General features: G+C 45.5%; 2 protein-coding genes across 3 annotated transcripts in view; one reads left to right on the top strand and one right to left on the bottom strand.

Moving 5' to 3' along the window:
- Positions 1 to 24,148, top strand: part of LOC141106741 (uncharacterized) — a 172,748-nt gene that overhangs the window by 35,886 nt on the left and 112,714 nt on the right. The window lies entirely within an intron of this gene.
- On the bottom strand, positions 456 to 15,803 carry LOC141106468 (uncharacterized). Of its 2 annotated transcripts, XM_073597264.1 has the most exons (4): positions 15,659 to 15,803; positions 9,999 to 10,177; positions 7,433 to 7,531; positions 456 to 4,554 (listed from the first exon to the last, which is right to left on the bottom strand). In XM_073597264.1, the coding sequence occupies exons 2-4, from the start codon at positions 10,090 to 10,092 to the stop codon at positions 3,551 to 3,553; spliced, it is 1,197 nt and encodes a 398-aa protein (XP_073453365.1). In that variant the 5' UTR covers positions 10,093 to 10,177; positions 15,659 to 15,803; the 3' UTR covers positions 456 to 3,550. The 2 variants fall into 2 exon arrangements, with proteins under 2 accessions (XP_073453365.1, XP_073453366.1); XM_073597265.1 differs by lacking the exon at positions 7,433 to 7,531.

Here is a 24,148-nt window from a genome sequence, read left to right as displayed (position 1 = left end):
AAGCCTCCTACTTGTTGGCAGCTTCTTCTGGGCACCTTGGAGTACTAAATAGCCTAGGGCTCTCAAAATTTCACTTCCTCCATGAGCAGAAGAGTGTACAAGCTAGTATTAATATGACATGGGCATATCTGGAAGGGAGGGGGAGTACATTTATATAAAAAAAATACCTAACCCTTCTAGTGCACTGTAAAAAATGCTTTTTGCCTGAGTGTTATCCTGAACCTCTAAATTCAATACTAAATCCCTACTGTAGAGCAGTAATGTCGGAAAAACTTACCTGTATGCTTCTTTGGGGTCAGTGACTAAAAGTCCTGAAGATTCACATGACAGCCAGGAAATTAGCATTTTTAGGGGGGTCCAACACTAGGAGGACGTGTGTCTCAAGAATTTCTCTCTCAATAAAATTCCCAAGGTTAGGAAGCACCTTTGCAAAGGAGCAGACTCAAAAAAATATAAACACAGACAAGTCCTCTTTATTTTTTAACAACAATCAGAGACACAACAGCTGGTGACTGGAGGAAACCATCCAATGAGCTGAATTGCAGAGTAAAGGATAGCGCTGGCCTGGCTAAAGAACACATGCAAGTTTATTTTCCAGGCCATGTAAATCTGAAGCAGCTCCATTTGCCAGCTGCGCCAGCACAAAAGGCTACAAATCGGTTTCTGTAACTGAGGGCACATTTCTAATGAAGACGGTGTGCTGATAGAATAGTGGTTGGAGTCATAGCTGAATGGAATGCCATTGTGTGTGATAGCAAGTCTGACATTCAGCTCCCACCTTAGCAGCCTTTCACATATGAAACATTATAACAGACACCTGTAAACAAAATTTTCACTTTGCAGATTGATCATGTAGGTTGTTTTTGTTCCTCTTGTCGGATTCATCCTTTAAACTGTATTCCTCCAATCGGGATGAATGAAGGGGATGCACAAATTCTTAAAGACACATTGACAAATTTCTAAAATGTTTGGATATCATGCATTAGGTATCAGTTTTGACAGTAATAAAGGGGGGGGGGGGAGTCACTTCTGGGAACCAAGTTTTCATCTCAAAGCATGCGGGGACACAAAACCACAGCAGGAAGTGTCGCCTTGCAATAGGCAATCATCTCCTGCATGAGCAGATTGTGGAGATGCCTGCAAGTCATGCCAATCAAAAGCCAGCCGATTACCCAATACTATGGCAATTTCAAGAATATGGTCATCTCAGGTGGCTTAATTGATGGCTTCAGGTCAACCTTTCATATCTCAGGCTAGGAGTTTTCCCAGAAAGAAACAATCTAACATAGCTTATTACAAACCCCTTACTAGTTACAGGTCTCAAGAAACAATTTGTGGAAGACATCTGTCATCGATGGTTACCCAGGGGCATAGCTTTTGATGGCCATTAGAACTCACCTTCATTTTGATATTTTACTGGGGCAATCCCCAACCACCTAGGACTCCACAGGTCAAGCATACAAACACTTTGAGTGAAAGGTTGTTCATTTTTCTAAGAATTAAGGGGAACAATACTTAATGGCCATGTAGTAGTTCTGTTTCTTGGAAGAAGGTGGTGGGAGAATGACCAACTGTCCTCTTACTTTATGCTGGTCATGCTTGGGGCAGAGGTGATGAGGAGATCCTCTCTTTAAAGCACACAAGTGACCCACTAAGAACTCAGCCCGAGTGCTTTCACACTGGAGCGGTGCGCTTGTAGGAAGGTAAAAAAGACCTGCAAGCAGCATCTTTCCAGCGCTGTAGGAGCGGTGTATACACCGCTCCTAAAGCGCCCCCGCCCATTGAAATCAATAGGGAGGCGCTTTGCGGGTGGTTTTAATCCTTTTTCGGCCGCTAGCGGGTGTTAAAAGTGAATAGCGCTGCTAAAACGACAGTAAAGCGTCGCTAAATATAGCTGCGCTTTCCCGCCGATGCCCACCTGCCCCAGTGTGAAAGTAGCCTTAGGGTGTTTTGTTTCTCTACTCTAAGACTAGTGTCTTAGAGACTCTCAAAAGCGTTGGCGTGTATTTCAGACTAAAGTCCCACAATTAAACTGTGTACTCTTTAGGGTGGTTTGACCCTCTACAGGTTGTAGACTCTCAAAAGTGGTGGCGTGTATTTGAGACTAACTTCCCACAGTTAGTTTGTGTTCAATTTATTGTTAGTTTGCTAAAAGCTTTTGCTAGACACTACAAGACAAACTAGTCTAGTAACGGTAATCAAAGTACCTATCTTTGACTAAAAGAATTTAATTTAAGTAGGTTAGGTAGACATGAACATCAACTATAATTTTTCCTGTTGAATAAGACCATTTGGAGGACAGATGAAAAATATATCGGTCTTTGGTAAATGATGGATAAACCATCCAACGCCTTCTTACATCTGCTGGGAACTCTATTGGTAAGAGTACTGCACTTAGTTCCCAGGTCTCCACACCTGTCGTGTCTAACATGAAGGGTTGCCACCATCCCCCCATGGGTTTTTGTTCTCATTGGAACACCACAAGGTGGTCAAATAAAGACTAAGGTCTCCACACCTGCTGTGTCCAACATGAAGGGTTGCCATCATCCGTCATGGGTTTTTGTTCTTATTGGAACACCACGAGGTGGTCAGACAAAGACTAAGGTCTCCACACCTGCTGTATCCAACATGAAATGTTGCCATCATCCGACATGATTTTTTGTTCTTATTGGAACACTACTGCAATCTGTATATCACGGTAGCTGTGTCTTATTCAAGTGCATATGCCTTTTTGTAGCAATCAATACTCTATAGTAGGGGGGGGGGGGTTGGGGGGTGGGCACTGCCCCTGGTTTTCGTGTATCCGGGAAGTCCTGCCCTTTCAATTAAGTTTGTTACTGTGGCACCATAAGTAGGTTAAATTGTAGAACTTGATGTCACCAAAACCATCAATTGGACAAAATCTCTTATGCCCTGTACACACGGTCGGACTTTCCGATGGAAAATGTGCGATCAGAGCTTGTTGTCGGAAATTCCGACCATGTGTAGGATCCATCGGACAGTTTCGATCGGAATTTCTGACACACAAAGTTTGAGAGCAGGATCTAAAATTTTCCGACAACAAAGTCCGATGTCGGAAATTCCGATCGTGTGTACACATGCTCAGAATCAGCAGAAGAGCCGCACTGGCTATTGAACTTAATTTTTCTGGGTTTGTTGTACATCACCGCGTTCTTGACGTTCGGAATTTCCGACCAACTTTGTGTGACCGTGTGTATGCAAGACAAGGTTTAGCCAACATCCGTCAGAAAAAAACTGATGGATTTTGTTGTCGGAATGTCCGATCGTGTGTACAGGGCATTAGAGTGACCCTTTGAGACACATACAAAACCAGTATGTGATTTACCCCACAAATAAGCACTCAAGAGCTCATGTCCTAACCTCCTATGGCCACCACACTAACAAGACTGAAGATAGCACACAAGACTCAGGCAGCCCCATCATCTTTTGAAGATTCACTAAAACCTTCACTGTGTAAAGAACGAGCGTTTAGTTCCTAATTTTTCCTCTTTCAGAGACGTACACATACTACTAAAATAGTGCTCGGGAATTACTTTTCAGCCTGCTGTGGTGGGCAGCTCTGTGTGGCTGACATGTCCGTATTTTCCCCTATTTCAGAGCCACTTTCTTCCCGCATCCTTAGCTGTACAAAACGTTTCTTCTTGTGCGTGTTCTGATGGCCAATCAGGGTGGCCTTCCTCGTAAAACTCTTCCCGCACTCCGAACAGGAAAACGGCTTTTCCCCTGTGTGAGTTCTTTCATGGCTGGCCAGGTTGGACTTCTGGGAGAAGGATTTCCCGCAGACCGCACATGAATAAGGCTTCTCGTCTGTATGAGTTCTTTCGTGTGCCAGAAGAAGGCCTTTGTAAGCGAATCCCCTCCCACAGTGGGAACAGGAGAAAGGCTTCTCACCCGTGTGGCTTAATAAATGTCGATCGAGACGGGCTTTATATGGGAAGGACTGACCACACTCGGTGCAAGGATAGGGATTCTCCCCCGTGTGAATTCGCACATGTTTAAGCGCATCACCTTTCTGGAAAAACCGCCTGCCACATATGGCGCACAGAAACGGCCTCACCCCAGCATGAAACTTCTGGTGCCGGCTTAAGAGAGCCTTTTCTATGAAACTCTTCCCGCACTCTGAGCACGAATAGGGCTTTTCCCCTGAATGGATCTTCTGGTGTGAAACTAGATGGGCTTTCTGCGCAAAGTCTTTGCCACACTCAGAGCAGGAAAAGGGCCTCTCCCCTGTGTGGGAACGCTCATGTGCAACAAGTTTCGTCCTCTGGTCAAAGCTTTTTCCACATTCGGTACATGGAAACTTTTTGGGACGTTTGCGATATTTGCGGTGGGTGACGGGGGCAGGGGTGGGAAAATAGAAAGCGATTTGCGTAGAAGGCCCGGGTGAGAGATACGTAGCAGGAAGCACCGGATGGAGATTTGGGGTCACTGAATTTCCTCCTGCAGTGTTGACTGTGGAGCTACCATCTTTTGCTTCGCCCTCTGGAGGAGTCACTGGGTGTTCTTCCGCATTGAACCTTCTGTATCGTCCATCTGAAGAAGAACATAACAATTAGGATGAGTTGAGACACCAAAATGTATATTTTTTTCCCAGCCAATTATGTGTATTGCTATTCTACAAATAGTCCTCAGTTGCCGGTGGCAAGCAATACCTGGAGAGGCATCCAAGGACAATAAACCAGATGTTTAACCACTTGCCTCCTGCTAATAGTAGATTTACTGCTAGCGGGCAGCAGCTACAGGCTCACTGATGTACTTGCCACCGAGCCCATGTGCATTGGCATGCCCCCTGGGCTACGCAGCGGCACAGTTCCATGACTGCTGTGTCCGGTGGACATGGCAGATAATGGTGATCACGGTGGCGGAGCACTTCCTTTTTTTCGGCCAGCGTGCGTTCCACAGAAGGTCTGTCCACCTTGGATTTGCGGTACAGCACATGGCCGCAAATTTCACACCCTCTCTTTGTCGAGTTGTGGCCCTCATTGGACGGTCTTTTGTAACATTCCAATCTTACAGTGCTCCACTAATGCAGATGAGATCTGGTATGTATGGAATATAACATAAGTGTTTTATCATTGATAATAGATTTTTTTTATTATTGATGATGGATTTTATGCCACCAAGTGGGTATATGTGTTTGACATGTATGTGTATACACATACAAAAAATTGGCCACTATCCTCACCTATAACTGGCCTTTGCAGCAAGGAGCACATGGAAGGGCAACTCATGCAAAACAAAACCAAAGAAATTCCCAGCTCAACTCACCGACCAGCCTGCAACCAACCAAATGATCTTGTCTAACAGTTTGCGTTAAAAACAGGGGCTTAGTTTTCACATATTTGCAAATACATGTGTAAGCTACGCAGCCAAGTCAAGTCTCCCCAGTATTTTCTGTAGTCCTAACTCTAAATTCTGAGATCCTCCACAGTGGAAGCATATGCATTATAATGGATAGGCAGAGGGCAGGTGGATCTGGAGGGAGCCCACCCCTCCTTAAAGGCACAGGGGTGCACTGGACACCCAGTATATAGCACTATGGCAACAAGGATGTCCAGTGTGTCCCCTCACCAGTATTCCAACAGTTCAAAAAAAATGGCCGTTGCCCTCACCTATAACTGGCCTTTGCAGCAAGAAGTACATGGAAGGGCAATGCATGCAAAATAAAACCAAAATATGCACCTATTTGCAAACTAAACCCCTGTTTTTAACACATACTGTTAGGATAATTTGGTTGGTTGCAGGCTGGCAAGTTAAACTGGGAATATCTTTGGTTTTGCTTTGCATGTGTTGCCCTTCCATGCTCCTTGCTGAAAAGGCCAGTTATAGGTGAAGGCAGTGGCCATTTGTTTTTACCATTGAAATATTGGTGAGGGGATGCACTGCACACCTTTGCTGCCATGGTGCTGTGCCTTTAAGGAGGGGTGGGCTCCCTCCAGGCTTACCTAACCTCTGCCTATCCATTATAATGCATGTGCCTCCACTGTGGAGACTCTCACAATTTAGACTTGTGTGCAAACGAAACCCGTTTTTAACGCATACTGTAATGTGGCGTACACGCACGATCGGATTTTCCGACGGGAAATATTGGATGTGAGTTTGTTGGCTGAAAGTCCGACCGTGTGTATGCTCCATCGAACAAATGTTGGCTAGCAGGTTCTCAAATTTTCCGCCAACAAAACTTTGTTGTCGGACTTTCCGATCGTGTGTACACAAGTCAGTCGCACAAAAGTTCACGCATGCTCGGAATCAATAACGAATCAAGAACGAACCGGAAGCGCTCGGTCTTGTAAAACTAGCGTTCGTAATGGAGTTATCACGACTATTGAACGTCCTTTTTAACGGCTCGCCATACGTCTTGTACGTCACTACGTTCGTAATTCTTGGCCATTTGTGTGACTGTGTTTATGCAAGACAAGTTTGAGCCTTCGAACAAAATTCCGCGGTTTTGTTGTCGGAATGTCCGATGGTGTGTACAGGGCATTAGACAGGACAAGTCCACTGGTTGCAGGCTAGTCGGTAAGTTGAGCCGGGAATTTCTTTGGTTTTGCATGTGTATACACATAGCTCTAACAAGTGTAATATCCCATGCCATATATGTTTCTATGCCCACCCACTGATGGGGGGAGCTTAGTTGGGGCATCATGTGATGTGATAAAAGACCATTCTTGCACTATCCAAGGTTGGCTCTGAGGAAGAAGGGATCCCCTCTCAAAGCATGTCAGCCGTTTGAACGGTCTCCTCACGTTTGGGACTTGCCTAGGTGACCAGGCCGCTTCAAGTACATTGTGGACTTTGATGTGCCTTATTGCTGATGTTTATGAGTATACATTTGTCTTTTTTACACAATAAAGCTATCACAAAGGTAATGCGCTAGAGGTTGGTGCACCCTATGTTTCTGGTTTTTGCAGTATTTCCTTTGGGTCCCCCCCCTCGGCCTCAGCAGCAAAACCGGTGCAAAAATTGGATCTGCAGAAGAGTACCGGATTGTCTTTGGACAGTGCACTCCTCTTAAGTACAGGAGATTGGTCTAGCTGCAATCGATTACCTGTTCCTGTGCATCACAACTTTGTACCAGGAGCATTTTCTGGAATCTGTATGCTTGAATTTCTCTTTTGATAAAAAGAAAAAAATAAAGCGCAGTGCTGAATAGCAACAAATACCCTGGTCATGAAGGGGGGGGGTAAAACCTTCCGGAGGTCGAGTGGTTGAAAGCCCAAGCACTATGGCAGGGGTCTCAAACTGGTGGCCCTCCAGCTGTTGCGGAACTACAAGTCCCATCATGCATCTGATGAGGGTGTAATGCTTGTAACTGTCCGCCTTGCAATGCCTCATGGGAGTTGTAGTTTTGCAAAAGCTGGAGGGCCGCCAGTTTGAGACCCCTGCACTATGGTATGCACCAATAGCTCACCTGTGCTGATCTCCATAGGAACTTCCTCCTCTTTAACTTTCACATTTTCATCTTCCTCATCCTGAAAGTCTCCTGCAGTTTCGCTGGAGTCTTCTGGGTCTGTGAATAAAGATTCACTCATTCACTAGCCATACACTAGCAGAATCCTGTTTGAAAATTTCTCATTTCAAGCACGTTCCTTCAATTTTCTAATTGCTAGTGGGGTCAAATCGGCATTCCTTTTTGACCGCAGTGATGAGAAACCTGAAAGAGAAGGATGGAAACTTTTTCGAACGAATGAATCTCTAAGGGGCTGTTCATGTGTGTGCCGGCTCCTGCCACCCTTCTGAAAAGCAATCCCTGGTGGACTGCTTTTAACAGCTTCCTGTCCAGAGACGTACCGGTACGTTGCAGGATAGGGAGGGTGATCATTTTTGTGTTTCAGCCAGCAATCCCCTTCACTATAAAAGTAATCCTAGCGGCTAAAATGCTGCTGGATCACTTTTACAGGCAGCCCCCCCCCCCCCCCCCCGTCACTTTTGAAGGAAGCATCCGGTTCCCGGACGTCGTTTCTCCCACTGTGGGATGTCAGTAACCGGAAGCGACAAAGATTTAGTCACTTCCAGGTTCACTTCTTCATTTACCTGCCCGTTACCAACCAGTGAAGCAGCCAATCAGACTGATCTGTGTACGATTAACTGCATTGGAGGCCAAAGGAGAGATCTGGAGTCTAATAAACCCCCTATCTCTTCATAAAGGGGACTTGTCAAGGCCTATGCTATCTAGAGCTGCACGATTCTGGATAAAATGAGAATCATAATTTTTTGGTTTAGAATAAAGATCACCCCCCCCCCCCCATCATCAAAAATTGGGCTAACTTTACTGTTTCGTTTTTTTTTTTAATTCATCGAAGTGTATTTTTTCCCAAAAAATTGTTTTTGAAAGACTGCCGTGCAAATAGTGTGACAAAGAATATTGACCGCCCTTCTATTCTCTAGCGTCTCTGCTAAAAAAAATAAAATAATATATATATTAATAAAATATATTCTGAGTAATTTTCTAGCAAAAAATACTGATTTTAACTTTTAAGCAACAAGTGTCAGAAAAAGGCCTGGTCTTCAATTGGTTAAACCGCCCTCATTTACAGACCAAAGTTAATCCCTTTGATCTAAAATAACCAAATGATACAATGTTTCTTTTTATCTCAGCGCTGAACAACGTTGTGATAAACTTTGCAGGCTGCTTTTTTTTTTATTTATTTATTTTTATATGACAGTTGTGAGCAGAGAACGGCTTTGCACTAAATCGTGGAAATGCCGGATTAAGATCGTGAGAGGGGTTGAATCGAGATTACAATATTTTAACGAATAATAGTGCAGCTCCAATGCTATCACGAGGGATGTTCTACCTATAATAAGGCTTACCTGTAGGTACCGTGAATATCTCCTAAACCTGCACAGTTTAGGAGATATTCACACTGCATGCAGCCAGTGACGTCACCGACGCGTGCGCTCTGAATGGACGGCATACCCGTATGGTCCCTTCAGAACCCCCCATGCAGCAATCCGTGACTGCCACGTGACATGCGCGCCAGAGTAACGTTATCACAGCACGGCCAATCAGACGGCCGGAGCACACAAACCCGGAAGGAAGACCGGGTGAAGGTGGAAGCCCTCTCAGATGTGACAGCGTGCCGCTGGAGGGCTTAATTCTAAGGTAATAATTCATAATGTGCTAGTATGCTATGCTATACTAGCACATTATGCCTTTACATTGCAGGGTTTAAAAATAAAAAATGGTGTGGTTTACTACCGCTTTAAAGTGTATTTTTAAAAAAAAAATGTGCATTTAAAAGACAAATTAAGTGTTACATAAAAATATGCAACACCCACCTTTTTTATTCTCTAGGGCCTCTGCTTATATATATATATATATATATATATATATATATATATATATATATGCAGAGGCCCTAATATATATATATATATATATATATATATATATATATATATATATATATATATATATATATAAATATAATATTTGGGGGTTCTAAATAGCTTTTTAGCAAAAAAAAAAATATGTTTTTTACATGTAGGAGAGAAATGTCAGTATTGGCCCGGACTGGAAGTAGCTAAAAAGCGTTTGACAGGTGATGAAGAAGCAATTTAGCCCAGTCCAGTCCCATATTACTGCAATCTCAGTGTCCGATAGACTTGCATTAGTTGCATTCAGTGGTGGTAAAGCTCACCAAATGCGACATGCTGTTTAATTTTTGCCATGGTTGCGAAGCACAGCATTGTGGTCGTGGCATGTGTTCAGCTCTGGGCGACTGCTTATCTTTGTTCATTTGGACTGTCCAGGGATGGAAAAACTGCAGCTAAACCGCCTGGTCTTACTGCTCCTCTGGCCGCACTTGAACGAGCCCCAACAGGTTTTTGTTCAGGAAAGTCCCAAAAATTTGAATGCTTAAAGTACTTTCCAAAGGGCATTTGTCAAGTCATCGAATGTACTGAGAATTTTCCTGTAAACGTTCATTGGAAAATCTAGATGTGTATGCCCAGTTTTAGTGTTTATTCCTTACCTGTGCTTATATCCTCCTCATTACACGGATCATCGCTCACCACATCTTCATCATCTTCCACTTTGATGACAATCAGGCCGTCTCTCTCCATCATGGCGTCTTCGGAAAGACCTTTGTGCCACCTTTAAGCCTTCCTAGCCCCTCAGGACATTGGAAGTGCCACTTTGCTAGAGATCAAGCTGCAATCAAAAAATAATAATACATTTCACCCTTTAACCTCTTACCGACCACCAGCAGTACATTTACCTCTAGCGGGTGGCAGCCTCAGGAACCGCCATGTACCCACACACCGATGTGTACTTTCTGATTTAGAGGCACGTATGCGTGCGCTCTCTGCTGATCTGTGCTGTGATTGTCAGCAGGTAACAGACAATCATTTTGGCTGTATACCTGCTGACCGGATGTGACTAATGACAGCATAGAGATCTGTGGGTTTGTAAACACAACCCACAGATCTAGCTGGATTTCTCCCCTGAATGTGGGTTACAGTGGGGTGGGGCAGATGAGCAGATGGTTTCAATGTTAGGACAGATGAGAAGGTGATTCAGTAGTGAGACAGAAGAGCATGGGGATACGGAGGTGGAGCAGATGTGCAGAGAGGTACATTGATGGGGCGGATGAGCGGGGGGGGGGGGGGGGGGGTCAGTGTTGGGCCAGATGAGAAGGGGGTTACAGTGGTGGGATAGATGAGCAGGGGGGGTCAGTGTTGGGTCAGATGAGAAGGGGGTTCAGTGTTGGGGCAGATGGGAAGGGGGTTACAGTGGTGGGATAGATGAGCAGGGGGGGTTCAGTGTTGGGCCAGATGAGAAGGGGGTTCAGTGGTGGGATAGATGAGCAGGGGGGGGGGTTCAGTGTTGGGCCAGATGAGAAGGGGGGGTTCAGTGTTGGGCCAGATGAGAAGGGGGTTCAGTGTTGGGGCAGATGGGAAGGGGGTTCAGTGTTGGGACAGAAGAGCAGGGGGTACAGCAGTGGGACAGATGTAAAAGTTGTTGCATTGGTGGGACAGATTAGCAGGGGGTTACAGTGGTTGGGCAGAGGAGCAGGTAGGTACAAAGGTGGGGCAGAGGGGAAAGGAGGTACATCAGTGGAACATATGAGCGGGGGTTACAGTGGTGGGGCAGAAGAGCAGGGGGAACAGATGTGAGACAAATGTACAGGAGGTACAGTGGTGGAGCAGATGAGCAGATAAGTTCAGTTTTAGGACTGATGAGAAGATGGTTGAGCGGTGAGACAGAAGAACATGGGGGTACGGTGGTGGAGCAGATGTGCAGGGAGGTACAGTGTTGGGACAGAAGAGCAGGAGGGTACAGTGGTGGGACAGATGTGCAGGGGGGGTATGGCAGTGGAGCAGATGTGCAGGGGGTTACAGTGGTGGGGTAGATGAGAAAGGGGGAACATTGGTGGGTCAAATGAGCAGGGTGTTACAGTGGTGGGACAGAAGAGCAGGGTGGTACGGTGGTGGGACAGAAGAGCAGGGTGGTACGGTGGTGGGACAGAAGAGTAGGAGGGTACAGTGGTGGGACAGAAGAGCAGGAGGGTACAGTGGTGGGGCAGATGAGCAGGGGGGTTACAGTGGTGGGAGAGATTTGCAGGGGGGGGGCAGTGATCTGAGGTGTGAAGGTGCATGAATTGGAGCTGATCTGAAGTGTGGTGTTGCAGGAATTGGGGCTGACCTGAGGCATGGGAGTGCAGGATGTTAATTTCTTACTAATACTCAAGTTGTTTACAACATTTACTTTATACTTATATTTTTTTTGTTATAAAATCGGCACGCTCAATTTCTTTGCAAACATTTTTTGGCGCACTATGCTCAAATGGTTGCCCACCTCTGTTCTAGGGGATGCCTAAAAAAGTTTGAGAAGCTATGGTCTGGATGGATCACTTTGGTTTCTGGTGACATCGAGACATAAATATCCATAGATACCATGTTACGGTTTTTGGAGCATAAATATATAGTATTTAAGGTTTTATGGAGTATTCCCGTACAAGCGCAGTGAACACTAACATGAACATTGGAATAGTAGATACTCTTTACCAAAGTTTTGAATGTTATGCTTAAGTAAGGATAATTTCACTTTTAAACCTAATGTACCTACATTTGTTTTTTCCTAGAAGTAGAGAATATTTAAATTGTTGTATGTTGAAAAGCTACATATGTGACTGAACAAATGCTTATCTCTGATTATGTGACCATATACTTTCTGAAGAATAGTTAATGCGTTTTATTGTACTTTGTGAGACATCAATAAATTTACCCTTTGAAAAAAAAAAAAAAAAGCAACACACACTTGCATACTCTTGGTAGGCAAACAGTTAACCCCTTGATTGTCCTCCTGACCACCCCTGTCACCCAGCCAGCGTCATTAGTACAGTATTATCACTGATCACTGTATTTGTGTTACTGGTGACATCAGTGTCAGTTTGTTCCCCTCCCAGCCAGTGTCAGTAAGCACCAGATTGCCTGTCACACCTATAGGTTGTGGACCACCACCATTTGGTGACGAAACACATAGAGCGGAGCAGCATGTCTATGTCATTGTGTATACCAAAAGTGCCAGCGAACGCCATTGTCACCTGACGGGTTTGGTTTGTAAAATGGGCATCTCAATTGTATCTGTTCATTTTTCACTTGGGACTTTATTTGAAACATTTCTTATATTGCGCAGCCCATTGTTTAACCACTTAAAGAGGAGTTCCACCCAGGGGGGCCGTCAAAAAAATTAAAAGTCAGCAGCTACAAATACTGCAGCTGCTGACTTTTAATTGGACACTTACCTGTCCCTGGGTCCAGCGATGCGGGGGATCGAAGCCCCGCTCGTCCCCCCCCTCCACTAGTCGGCGCCGGCATTTCAACTGTGGGCGCCGGGCTGTGGCTTCACAGCCTGGCACCCACTGCGCATGCGCGAGCGGCGCGCGCGCCGTGATTGGCCGCTCAATCACCTGGGACCTGTATTGGGTCCCAGATGATTGACAGGAGGTAGGGAGCAGAGCGGAGCCCTTCCTGTGCCTGGGGGGAAGTGATGTCACCAGCCCAGGCAAAGGAACAGGCAGACTACGAGGGACCACCTAGCAACAGGCTATTAGAGGTAAGTAAAAAAAAAAAAAAATCCAAATGTTTTTTTGGGTTTTTTTTTAGAATTTTTACAGGTATTTTTGTTTTTTGGGTGGAACCCCACTTTAAGGACCGGTAGAATTTGCCCCCTTAATGACCAGGCCGTTTTTTGCGATACAGCACTGCGTCGCTTTAACTGACAATTGCGCGGTCGTACGAAGTTGTACCCAAACAAAATGTATGTCTTTTTTTCCCACAAATAGAGCTTTCTTTCGGTGGTATTTGATCACCTCTGCGGTTTTTATTTTTTGCGCTATAAACAAAAAAAAAATAGCGACAAAAAAAACCCCAATATTTTTTACCTTTTTGCTATAATAAAAAACCTTCCCAAAAAAAAATAAATGTCTTCATCAGTTTAGGCCAAATATGTACTCTTCTACATATTTTTGGTAAAAAAACAAAACAAATCGTAATAAGCGAGAGCATCGAGTGACACAACGTCTGCCGGTGTTTGCTGGAATCACACAACTGGACCCACAGCAGTCTTTTCCCTACAACAGATCCTATTTTAGTCTTCAAAGGAAATAATAACATGGAAATGAGGACCACAGTAAGATCTTTGAGATGATGGCGCGGAATATGTAATCAGAGAAGTACCTATGGCTGCCCCTCCAAACTCCTCCTGCAAATTCTATTCTATCCATTTTCTGGCTTTAAAGAGACCCTGTCACCAGACCATTCATTTCGGCAACAACCTTCCAAACTTTAGAAGCCCCAGTACACTCAAGTGACATTCTATAGCATTTTTCTTCTTTCCTCCCCAGAGGCTACATAAAAGGGTATGTAAAGAGGTGAGGAAGGGTGGAGGAGCTGGGCCAGCATAGAATGAAATTAGACACTACCACAAAAGGAAAGGCGTATGATGTACAAGGAGGGAGAGGGCTAGGGAACTGATGCTTTCTGGAGTAGTCCCACAATCCATGCAGTGAGTTCCCAGGTCTGTACACTTGCTGTGCCATTATGAGGAGTTACTACCATCCCTGTGCTGAGTTCTTGGGTATAAACACCTGCTGTGGCTAATATGAAGAGTTCACACCATTCCTGTGCTGAGCTACTGGGTCTTTCTACCTGTTGTGCCCATTATGAGGGGCTCCCATTATCCCTGTGCTGAGTTCCTGGGTCTGTACACCTGCTGTGCCCGTTATGAGGGGTTCCCACCATCCCGATGCTGGGTTCATGGACCTGTACACCTGCTGTGTCCATTATAAGGGGTTCCCATGATCCCTATGCTGGGTTCCCAGGTCTGTACACCTGTAGGGACCTTTATGAAGGGTTCCCACTAGGGTTGCCACCTCATCCCTTTAAACACAAACTAATATTAATTACACAGGTTCTGTGGCTAATTAAGGTGGTAACTAAACTCACTTGGTGCCTTATCTGCATTAAATTAGCCTCAGAACCTGTGTAATTCAAAGGTGTTCGGGTTTAAAGGGATGAGGTGGCAACCCTAGTTCCCACCATCCCTGTGCTGAGTTCTTAGCTCTGTACACCCGCTGTGCCCATTACGAGGGGTTCCAACCATACCTATGCTGAGTTCCCAGGTTTGTACACCTGCTGTGCCCATTATGAGGGGTTCCCACCATCCCCATGCTGAGTTCCCGGGTCCATGACTTCCTGTACTCACAGTATGTTCTCAGTTTTCTAAGATAAATGTTTAATTCAGAGGACTGAGGACATCTTGAGGTGGAGGAGAGGTACTGCAGAGAGGAGGCAGTCTGAGCTGCTCTTTTATTTTCTACAACAGTGGTTCTCAACCCTGTCCTCAAGTACCCCCAACAGGCCATGTTTGCAGGTTTTCCTTTATCTTGCACAGGTGCTTTAAATCAGAGTCAATGATATGGTATTTTGGACAGCTATTTTATCTAATAGAAATTCCCAAAACATGGCCTGTTGGGGGTATTGAGGACAGGGTTGAGAACCACTGTTCTACACTGACTGGAAGAGTTGTCCTGGGGGCCCGGGAACTTCAATCCACTAGCTTGGAAGACAGGCTTAATGTTAACCTGCCCCCAGTCTCCCCATCATTAAGCCGCTGTTGGTCAACGAGACATGGCGGCCGCCAGGAAGTCCGACTTTTCTTGAAGGCATAGACATTGGCGTGTTAAAGTTGTTGCATGCTGTGACTTTGCTGGTCTTCTCGTTAAGGTAGCCATGGTCAAAAGACAGCACTTGGTGCTGCGATGCCACAACCCCTTCACAGACAATTGGTCTTCAAGCTGACCAATATGGGCCAAACCATGCAACCACAATGGGGGGGGGGGCTGCACTATGGTAGGAGGCGGTGTGTGCACACGCTTTGCTCTTCTCTCCATAGAAAAGGGGTGGCTACCGGGCATCAGAAATGCCAAACAGGAAACTGGTGCCCACCCTGGTGTCCAGCTGTCAGGGCCTGAGAGTAGCCATGTAGCCAGTGCTTTGACATGTGACAAGCCTCCAAAGGTCACATGACCCCCCCCCCCCCCACCAATACAGTCCACAAAAGGAGCTGGACCCCCTTTCCTCATTTCCATCCTCTTTGAATAGAATAATAATAAGAAGACATTATTACCTCCTCCTCACTGTGCAACCCCTCTGCAGCCTCACACCCCCACCGGGAGGATTCTTCCACTGCTGCAGCTCCTCCTCCTCTCTGGGCTACAACGACATGGCCGCCCCTCTACGAGCCAAACGTCCCATCGCTAGAGCGCGCGTTGCTATATCAACCACACGCTCATGAGCCACGGGTACCGGGCGGAAGTGTCTGCAATCAGCTCACTTCTGCAGCTGACGCTAGAGGGCGAACATTCCCTAAAGCACTGTCTGCTGAACAGCAGCGGCCATGTTCCCTTAGCTTGAGGAGCCTTCAAGAAGAAGTAGTGGCGGCCATTTTTTCGTAGCTCAAAATTAGAACCTAGCAAAGTTGAATGACTTTTAGCCTGGCTGCAGCATCTGATCTGCTCACCTGTGAAGGGGGGGGGGGGGGGGGGGGTTGGAGATGTGTGGTTCATCTAGAGCAGTATTTTTCAACCGGCAAAATGACATCAAACTGCCCCAAGGTGTAACAGTCTAATCAGAGAGTGCTTATGTGTGCAGAGAGGAGGGAGAGTACAGCCTGCACCTCCTCCAGGCTAGAAAACAGAATAAAGAAATACCTACAACACTTTGGGAACTGAGAGGATATTACAGCTCACCCTGCTGAGATGGGAGGAGGATTCTGGGAGGTCACATGACATCACTCTTATCTCTATTATTAAAACACAGACCTGACCGGAGAGGAGGATTCTGGGAGGTCACATGACATCACTCTTATCTCTATTAATAAAACACAGACCTGACCGGAGAGGAGGATTCTGGGAGGTCACATGACATCACTTATCTCAATTAATAAAACACAGACCTGACCGGAGAGGTGAGGAGGATTCTGGGAGGTCACATGACATCATTCTTATCTCTATTAATAATACACAGACCTGACTGGAGAGGTGCGAGGGATTCTGGGAGGTCACATGACATCACTGTTAGGCTGGATTCACACTTAAATTGAATGCGGCTGACAGCAGGGGTCTGGTGCGTACCTGTTTTCCGTTTCAGGGATGAATCAGGCTCAAAATTTTCTAAACCTCACCCTGGAGATCATCTACCTGCTGACTGGAGAGGTGAGGAGGATTCTGGGAGGTCACATGACATCACTCTTATCTCTATTAATAAAACACAGATGTGACCAGAGAGGGGAGAAGAATTCTGGGAGGTCACATGACATCACTCTTATCTCTATTAATAAAACACAGACCTGACCGGAGAGGTGAGGAGGATTCTGGGAGGTCACATGACATCACTCTTATCTCTATTAATAAAACACAGACCTGACCGGAGAGGTGAGGAGGATTCTGGGAGGTCACATGACATCACTCTTATCTCAATTAATAAAACACAGAGCTGACCGGAGAGGTGAGGGGGATTCTGGGAGGTCACATGACATCACTCTTATCTCTATTAATAAAACACAGACCTGACTGGAGAGGTGAGGGGGATTCTGGGAGGTCACATGACATCACTCTTATCTCTATTAATAAAACATAGACCTGACCGGAGAGGTGAGGGGGATTCTGGGAGGTCACATGACATCACTCTTATCTCTATTAATAAAACACAGATGTGACTTGAGAGGGGAGAAGAATTCTGGGAGGTCACATGACATCACTCTTATCTATATTAAGAAAAAACAGACCTGACTGGAGAGGTGAGAGGGATTCTGGGAGGTCACATGACATCACTCTATTAAAGTGGACCTCTCCCCGTCTTTACTAAAATTCACATCAGCATGCATCACCAGCACTAATGAATGAAGTTAAACAGGATATTGAATGGGAGGAAGAAGCCTCTTCGCGGAGGAGCTACTACCCAGATGTTAAAAAGAGCTTCCCTCATTTTTGAGATCCCAGAGATGATTGAAGAAAAATGTTCAAGGCCTGACAACTAAACAAAACCTGCATGTGACGGGAGTCACTTTGGGCGGGGGGTCCGTGGAACATAGCTTCCCTCGGAGAGGTTGGGAAACCTGTGTTTTGGCTCCACAGGCCCCTCTTATGTGTAAGTTACCCTGTGTCTATTAGGGGCACAGGATGACCGAGAAAATGAGGGACAGCTACTTAATGGACACTGAGAATGTGGTTTTGATTACTTCAAATGGGACAGTAATATTTATCAACAATATCTCTCAAGAAATATATGAAGACTATTCCTGGTTTGTTTGATTCTGAACTATTCATGTTCATTGAAAGAGCTGGTCACATTGGCCTCTTTTCCATGTCCTCCAATGTAGGAGCCAGACAGTCTGTTGCTGGGGGTTTCCTGCTATTGTCTGTTTATTAAGGTGTTATGTGTTTTCTGCTAAGCATGTCTGTCCCATTGTTAATGGTTAATTGGGTCACCTATTGTCTGATTAATCAACATTGTCTGAGTGGGCATTGAGTCATCTAGGCTGGTTTAAGTGACTAGTTAATTAGCTCATGTTAATTATGTTTCTGGTTAGTTTGTACTGATATGCCGCGTACACAGGATCGCACATTCCGACAACAAAATCCATTTTTTTTTTCCGACGGATGTTGGCTCAAACTTGTGTTGCATACACACGGTCACACAAATCTTGTCGGAAATTCCGAATGTCAAGAACGCGGTGATGTACGACGAGCCGAGAAATTGAAGTTCAATAGCCAGTGTGGCTCTTCTGCTTGATTCCGAGCATGCGTGGAATTTTGTGCGTCAGAATTTTGTACACACGATCGGAATTTACGGCAACGGATTTTGTTGTCGGAAAATTGGAGATCCAGATCTCAAGTTTTGTTTGTTGGAAGTTCCGACGGAAAATGTTCGATGGAGCCTACACACGGTTGGAATTTCCAACAACAAGCTCCCGTCGAACATTTGTTGTCGGAAACTCCGACTGTGTGTATGCGGCATTAGAGTAATATGATCAAGAGGGGACTGTTCTCCTGTGGGGTATAAAGTATGTGTCTACATTTCAATAAAGTGTTTCAGATCTCATACAAGCTATTTGTTAGCTAGTCTTGTATTCTATGCGGCTAGAATATCTGGTAGCTCAGTCCAGACTAGAGGAAGCGCTATACTGATGGAAACACTCAGTCGGGGTGCTGAGACAGTTCCATCACAATGCACAATAGGGTAACTTAATTTTACCCAATCCACCTGAAAGATTCAGCCCTTTGGGATACTCTCGCCAAAGTAGTTGCATCTATATAGAGGCTGTCATGCCATATCTCATTGCCCTTAGAAGATTTGGTGTCCTTCAAAGATCTAAAAGATTGCAAAATTGATACACACCTCTTCACATTTGGAGGAGCCACCTCTAGGCCAGCAGTGGCAATGACCTCTGTGTTAAAAACTTTAAAGCCAGCCATGCATGCTGAACTGGCCAAATTTCCATCCATGTATGGGCACTGTGGTTGTACAGAAGTCGATCCACTGATCTGTACAACTGCCCTATTGGATTGTCCTTGCTTGATTAGAGCTGCAGGCTATAGCTTGCAACACTGATCAGCGTATTCTGATGGCGAGGGAGTCTCCCTGCTGGAATACAATAGCTCAGTAGGCAGGATTCCCCCATCAACATATAGAGTGTGGACGGGGGAATCTAGTCAGTTTTTTTTTTTGTTCAACCCACTGGTTGAACGAAAAAATGGAGGGGAGGTCACATCCACTTTTGCACATAGAAGCAGATTTTATAAAGGAAGCAGCAGCTATCCAGATCAGAAACACAGCTTGTCTGATGGTTCATTCAGTGACAGCCCGCAGAGCTTAATGATTAAATCACTGGTCAGCCGATAATGCTTAAAAAGAAGGGGCTATGTTCCAATACTTTCACTGGAAAAATGCTTTTTGGGTAGACTTTGGAGGAGGCCATTCACAGATTTTTGGGAGGTAGATCTGGCTTGTTACGAAAGGAAACAAGATGTTAGCGGAAGTCCCTTCGCCCAAACAAAAGATTAATTCAAGAAAGATCTTACAGACCTGGACGAGAATATTACAGACAACCCTGAACGTCCATTCCTCTTTTTCCAAAGTCTCCAAGTCCAAGCCCAGCCAGGAGAAAAGTTTCTGAAGACTTGTCTGTCCAGACTTCTCCAGTGGAGGAGAAAAGTTTCTGAAGACTTGTCTGTCCAGACTTCTCCAGTGGGGGCAAGACTGCTTCACTTTGTAGGGGTCTGGATGGAGTCCCTTACAGATAAGTGGATTTTGGACATCATTTGCAGACCTCTGCAAACATATTTTGTAGAAACCCAAATTCCCACACGTCCATGAGAAGTGCTGTTGTTTGCAGAGGTGTACTGTATAAAAGATTTACAATCTGCAGAAGCCATTTCTCTGGTTCCTGTACAGGAAAGAGGTACAGGGGTTCACATCCCATTATTCCTCATTGCATAGTCGTCAGGTGAGTTCAGACCAGTGCTGGACAGCAGCAGAAGGGTCGGTTCACACTACAACGACTTGGGATCCGACTTGCCAGCCCTCAAGTCTCCCCAAGTCGCTTAACATTGGGAATTGCATTATAGTCAATGAGAGCCGTCTTAATGTACACTACTGAAGTCGCTCCGACTTCAGAAAAGGTTCCTATACTACTTCAAGGCGACTTCTAGGTGACCTGTACCCATAGAATTCAATGGAAGTCCTCTCCAAGTCGGATCTCCATCTATATTGAAGTGACTTTACAGGAAAAGAAATTAGTTTACCCAGGCAAACCCCTCCCTCCCAGAGAGCTGATTATTCTGTGATTGGCCACAGCCAAAGTCGCCTGTCCTGGAGGCGACTTGAAGTCGCGTTGTAAGTTGCTTAAAGTCGCGCTGAAGTCGCGTTGAAGTTGTCTTGCAAAGTCGTGCTGAAGTCGTGTTGCCCCTGTGTGAATCGGCACGAAGGGTCTGGAGATTCGGAGATGCACATGGGCTGTGATGAAAAGAACGTCTTTATCAGCAAGAGAATGTATGAGGTAGACATGTACCAGAATGAAAACATTTGTTTCATTCAATTTCCGTTTGATTCATTAATTTGTTAATAATAACATTTACTTGCATTCATAATAAAATTCATTTAGTTTAGTTTCATTTTGTATATTCGTTTTCAGTTGGATTAAAATTTTTACAGTGGATTGGAATTCGAATCGTAAATATCGAATCAATCCAAATTCATTTTGAAGAATAGCTGGTTCTATTCTATTTGAAATTCGAATTATGGAAGACGGCTATAGTCTTTCCTTTTTTATTTTAATTTATTCTATTTCTTTCCTATTATATTCCTTTATTTTCTATTCCATTCTATTCTTTTATTTTCTATTTTATTCTATACTTTTTTTTTTTTTTTCTATTCTTTTCTAATTTCGAATTTCGGAAGATGGCTATATTCTTTCTACTTTATTCCATTCTATTTTATTCTAGTCAAAAATTGAATTTAGGAAGACAACTATAGTCTATTTTATTCTATTCTATTTGAATTTTGAAAGACGGCTATATTCTTTCTATTTTATTCTATTCTTTTCTATTGTATTTTATTTTTTTCTATTCTATAAAGCAGCCTAAGTAGGAATTATCATTTTATTTTCCTTTTATACCTTACCATATTTATTGCAATATGTTTCCATTCTGAATTCATTTTCAAAATCAAATTCATTTTCAAATTTGGATAATTAGTTTCATCATAATTTATTTCGTGTGATGCCTATCATAGGAGCCGGTCCAGGAGGCGGGACTTAGTGTGACAGCGGCCGCGCCGGGTAAGCGGGAGATTACTGCTCTGTGTAAACTGGCAGCTCTCCCCATGCATTGGCAAGGCTGCGCTGATGGGCACTGATCAGACTGCATTGATGGGCACTGATCAGGCTGCATTGATGGGCACAGGTGAGGCTGCATTGATGGGCACTGGTGAGGCTGCATTGATGGGCACTGGTGAGGCTGAGCTGATGGGCATTGGTGAGGCTGAGCTGATGGGCACTGATCAGACTGCATTGATGGGCACAGGTAAGGCTGAGCTGATGGGCACTGATCAGGCTGCATTGATGGGCACAGGTAAGGCTGAGCTGATGGGCACTGATGAGGCTGCATTGATGGGCACTGATGAGGCTGCACTGATGGGCACTGGTGAGGCTGCATTGATGGGCATTGGTGAGGCTGAGCTGATGGGCACTGTTGAGGCCGAGCTGATGGGCACTGATCAGACTGCATTGATGGGCACAGGTAAGGCTGAGCTGATGGGCACTGATCAGACTGCATTGATGGGCACAGGTAAGGCTGAGCTGATGGGCACTGATCAGGCTGCATTGATGGGCACAGGTAAGGCTGAGCTGATGGGCACTGATGAGGCTGCATTGATGGGCACTGATGAGGCTGCACTGATGGGCACTGGTGAGGCTGCATTGATGGGCATTGGTGAGGCTGAGCTGATGGGCACTGTTGAGGCCGAGCTGATGGGCACTGATCAGACTGCATTGATGGGCACAGGTAAGGCTGAGCTGATGGGCACTGATCAGGCTGCATTGATAGGCACAGGTAAGGCTGAGCTGATGGGCACAGGTAAGGCTGAGCTGATGGGCACTGATCAGGCTGCATTGATGGGCACTGATGAGGCTGCATTGATGGGCACTGGTGAGGCTTCATTGGTGGGCACTGTTGAGGCTGAGCTGATGGGCACTGATCAGGTTGCATTGATGGGCACTGGTGAGGCTGCATTTGATGGGCACTGGTGAGGCTGAGCTGATGGGCACAGATGAGGATGCATTGACGGGCACTCGTGAGGCTGCATTGATTGGCGTTGGTGAGGCTGCATCAAAAGGCACTAAGCAGGCTGCATTGATGGGCACTGGTGAGGCTGCATTGATGGGCTCTGATCACTCTGCACTGATGGGCACTGTTGACACTGCATTGATGGGCACCGATTAGGCTGCATTGATGGGCACTGGTGAGGATGTATTGATGGACATTAGTGAGGCTGAGCTAATGGGCACTGATGAGGCTGTATTGATAAGCACTGGTGAGGCTGCACTGATGAGGCTGAGCTGATGGGCGCTGGTGAGGCTGCATTGATGGGCACTGGTGAGTATAATACACTCTTCAAATGTGCTTTAAAATGTATGGTTTTCCCTTTTATGAAGAAGAAACTAATGATGTTATGCTGTTGGGCTGGTATAATAATGCTATGAGGCTGGTATGAAATTATTTCCAGGGCTGGTTTTTATTCCCAGACCGGCCCTGTTCAGTGAATCCTACTTCAGCCACCTGCTCTAGTTATAGTGATGATGAATGCCAATCTGCTAAGCTGCGGGAATCATTGTTTACACCAGGGGTCTCCAAAGTACGGCTGGCGGGCCATATCCGGCCCACTGGGATGTTTTTCCTGGCTGGTTGAGTCGTCAGACTCACTGCATGGTCGGTTCCTGCTCAACCTATGTCAGGTAGCAGGAACTGCGCTTCATAATCACCCCTGATAGTATGCAGCGCAGGTCCCGCAGCCCGACGGAGCCTGTCCAACCTCACTAGTTGTTGATTGCTAGGACCTACTGCACCTCCCGGGTCCCGCCCTCTGTTAGCATCAGAGTCTTTTATGGTTGTGCTTTTGGCTACAACATGTCTGTGTAACAGCCGGGCGGGAGTCAGGAGGTGCAGCAAAACAGCACTGAAGCCGGACAGAGACATAAGAGGGACACAGATGTGACTGTGTCAGAAATAATGAATCAGACTGAGACAGAGGTACAATTTAAATCACACTTGTTTAATAATAATTAAAAAGGTAAACAGAGTAAACATAGTCAAAACATAGCCAGAGTTCAGGAACTTGAACGGACAGCCAGACAAGCCATAACGTCAGGGAGCCAGAGAACAGCATAGTAAAACAGCAAGCAGGATCTGGAGCCAGAAGGAAGCCAGCCAAGCAAGTCTTTAACAGGAACACAGGAGAGCGTCACTAGAGCTGTGACCAAGGAGAAGGTGGAGATCATCTGGACTGGACAGCTTAAGTAGGTTCAGTATTGAGTTGGCCCACCCTTTGCAGCTATAAGAGCTTCAACCCTTCTGGGAAGGCTGTCCACAAGGTTTAGGAGTGTGTCTATGGGAATGTCTGACCATTCTTCCAGAAGTGCATTTGTGAGATCAGGCACTGATGTGGTCGAGAAGGCCTGGCTCGCAGTCTCCACTCTAATTCTTCCCAAAGGTGTTCTATCGGATTAAGGTCAGGACTCTGTGCAGGCCAGTCAAGTTCCTTCACCCCAAACTCACTCATCCATGTCTTTATGGACCTTGCTTTGTGCAGTGGTGTGCAGTCATGTTGGAACAGGAAGGGGCCATCCCCAAACTGTTCCCACAAAGTTGGGAGCATGAAATTGTCCAAAATGTCTTGGTATGCTGACACCTTTAGATTTCTCTTCACTGTAACTAAGGGGCCAAGCCCAACCCCTGAAAAACAACCCCACACCATAATCCCCCCTCCACCAAATGATTTGGACCAGTGCACAAAGCAAGGTCCATAAAGACACGGATGAGCGAGTTTGGGGTGGAGGAAC

The sequence above is a fragment of the Aquarana catesbeiana genome, linkage group LG08, assembly GCF_042186555.1.
Source record: "Aquarana catesbeiana isolate 2022-GZ linkage group LG08, ASM4218655v1, whole genome shotgun sequence".
Taxonomy (NCBI): Eukaryota; Metazoa; Chordata; class Amphibia; order Anura; family Ranidae; genus Aquarana; species Aquarana catesbeiana.
This window is presented reverse-complemented; position numbering and strand designations above follow the sequence as displayed.

Bases quoted from the DNA above. Each gene is read 5' to 3' on its own strand.
- LOC141106468 (XM_073597264.1), bottom strand. From the start codon at position 10,092: ATGATGGAGAGAGACGGCCTGATTGTCATCAAAGTGGAAGATGATGAA. The intron at 7,532-9,998 runs GTAAGGAATAAA...CTTTATTCACAG, and splicing joins TGAGGAGGATATAAGCACAG to ACCCAGAAGACTCCAGCGAA. The intron at 4,555-7,432 runs GTGAGCTATTGG...GTTCTTCTTCAG, and splicing joins TCCTATGGAGATCAGCACAG to ATGGACGATACAGAAGGTTC.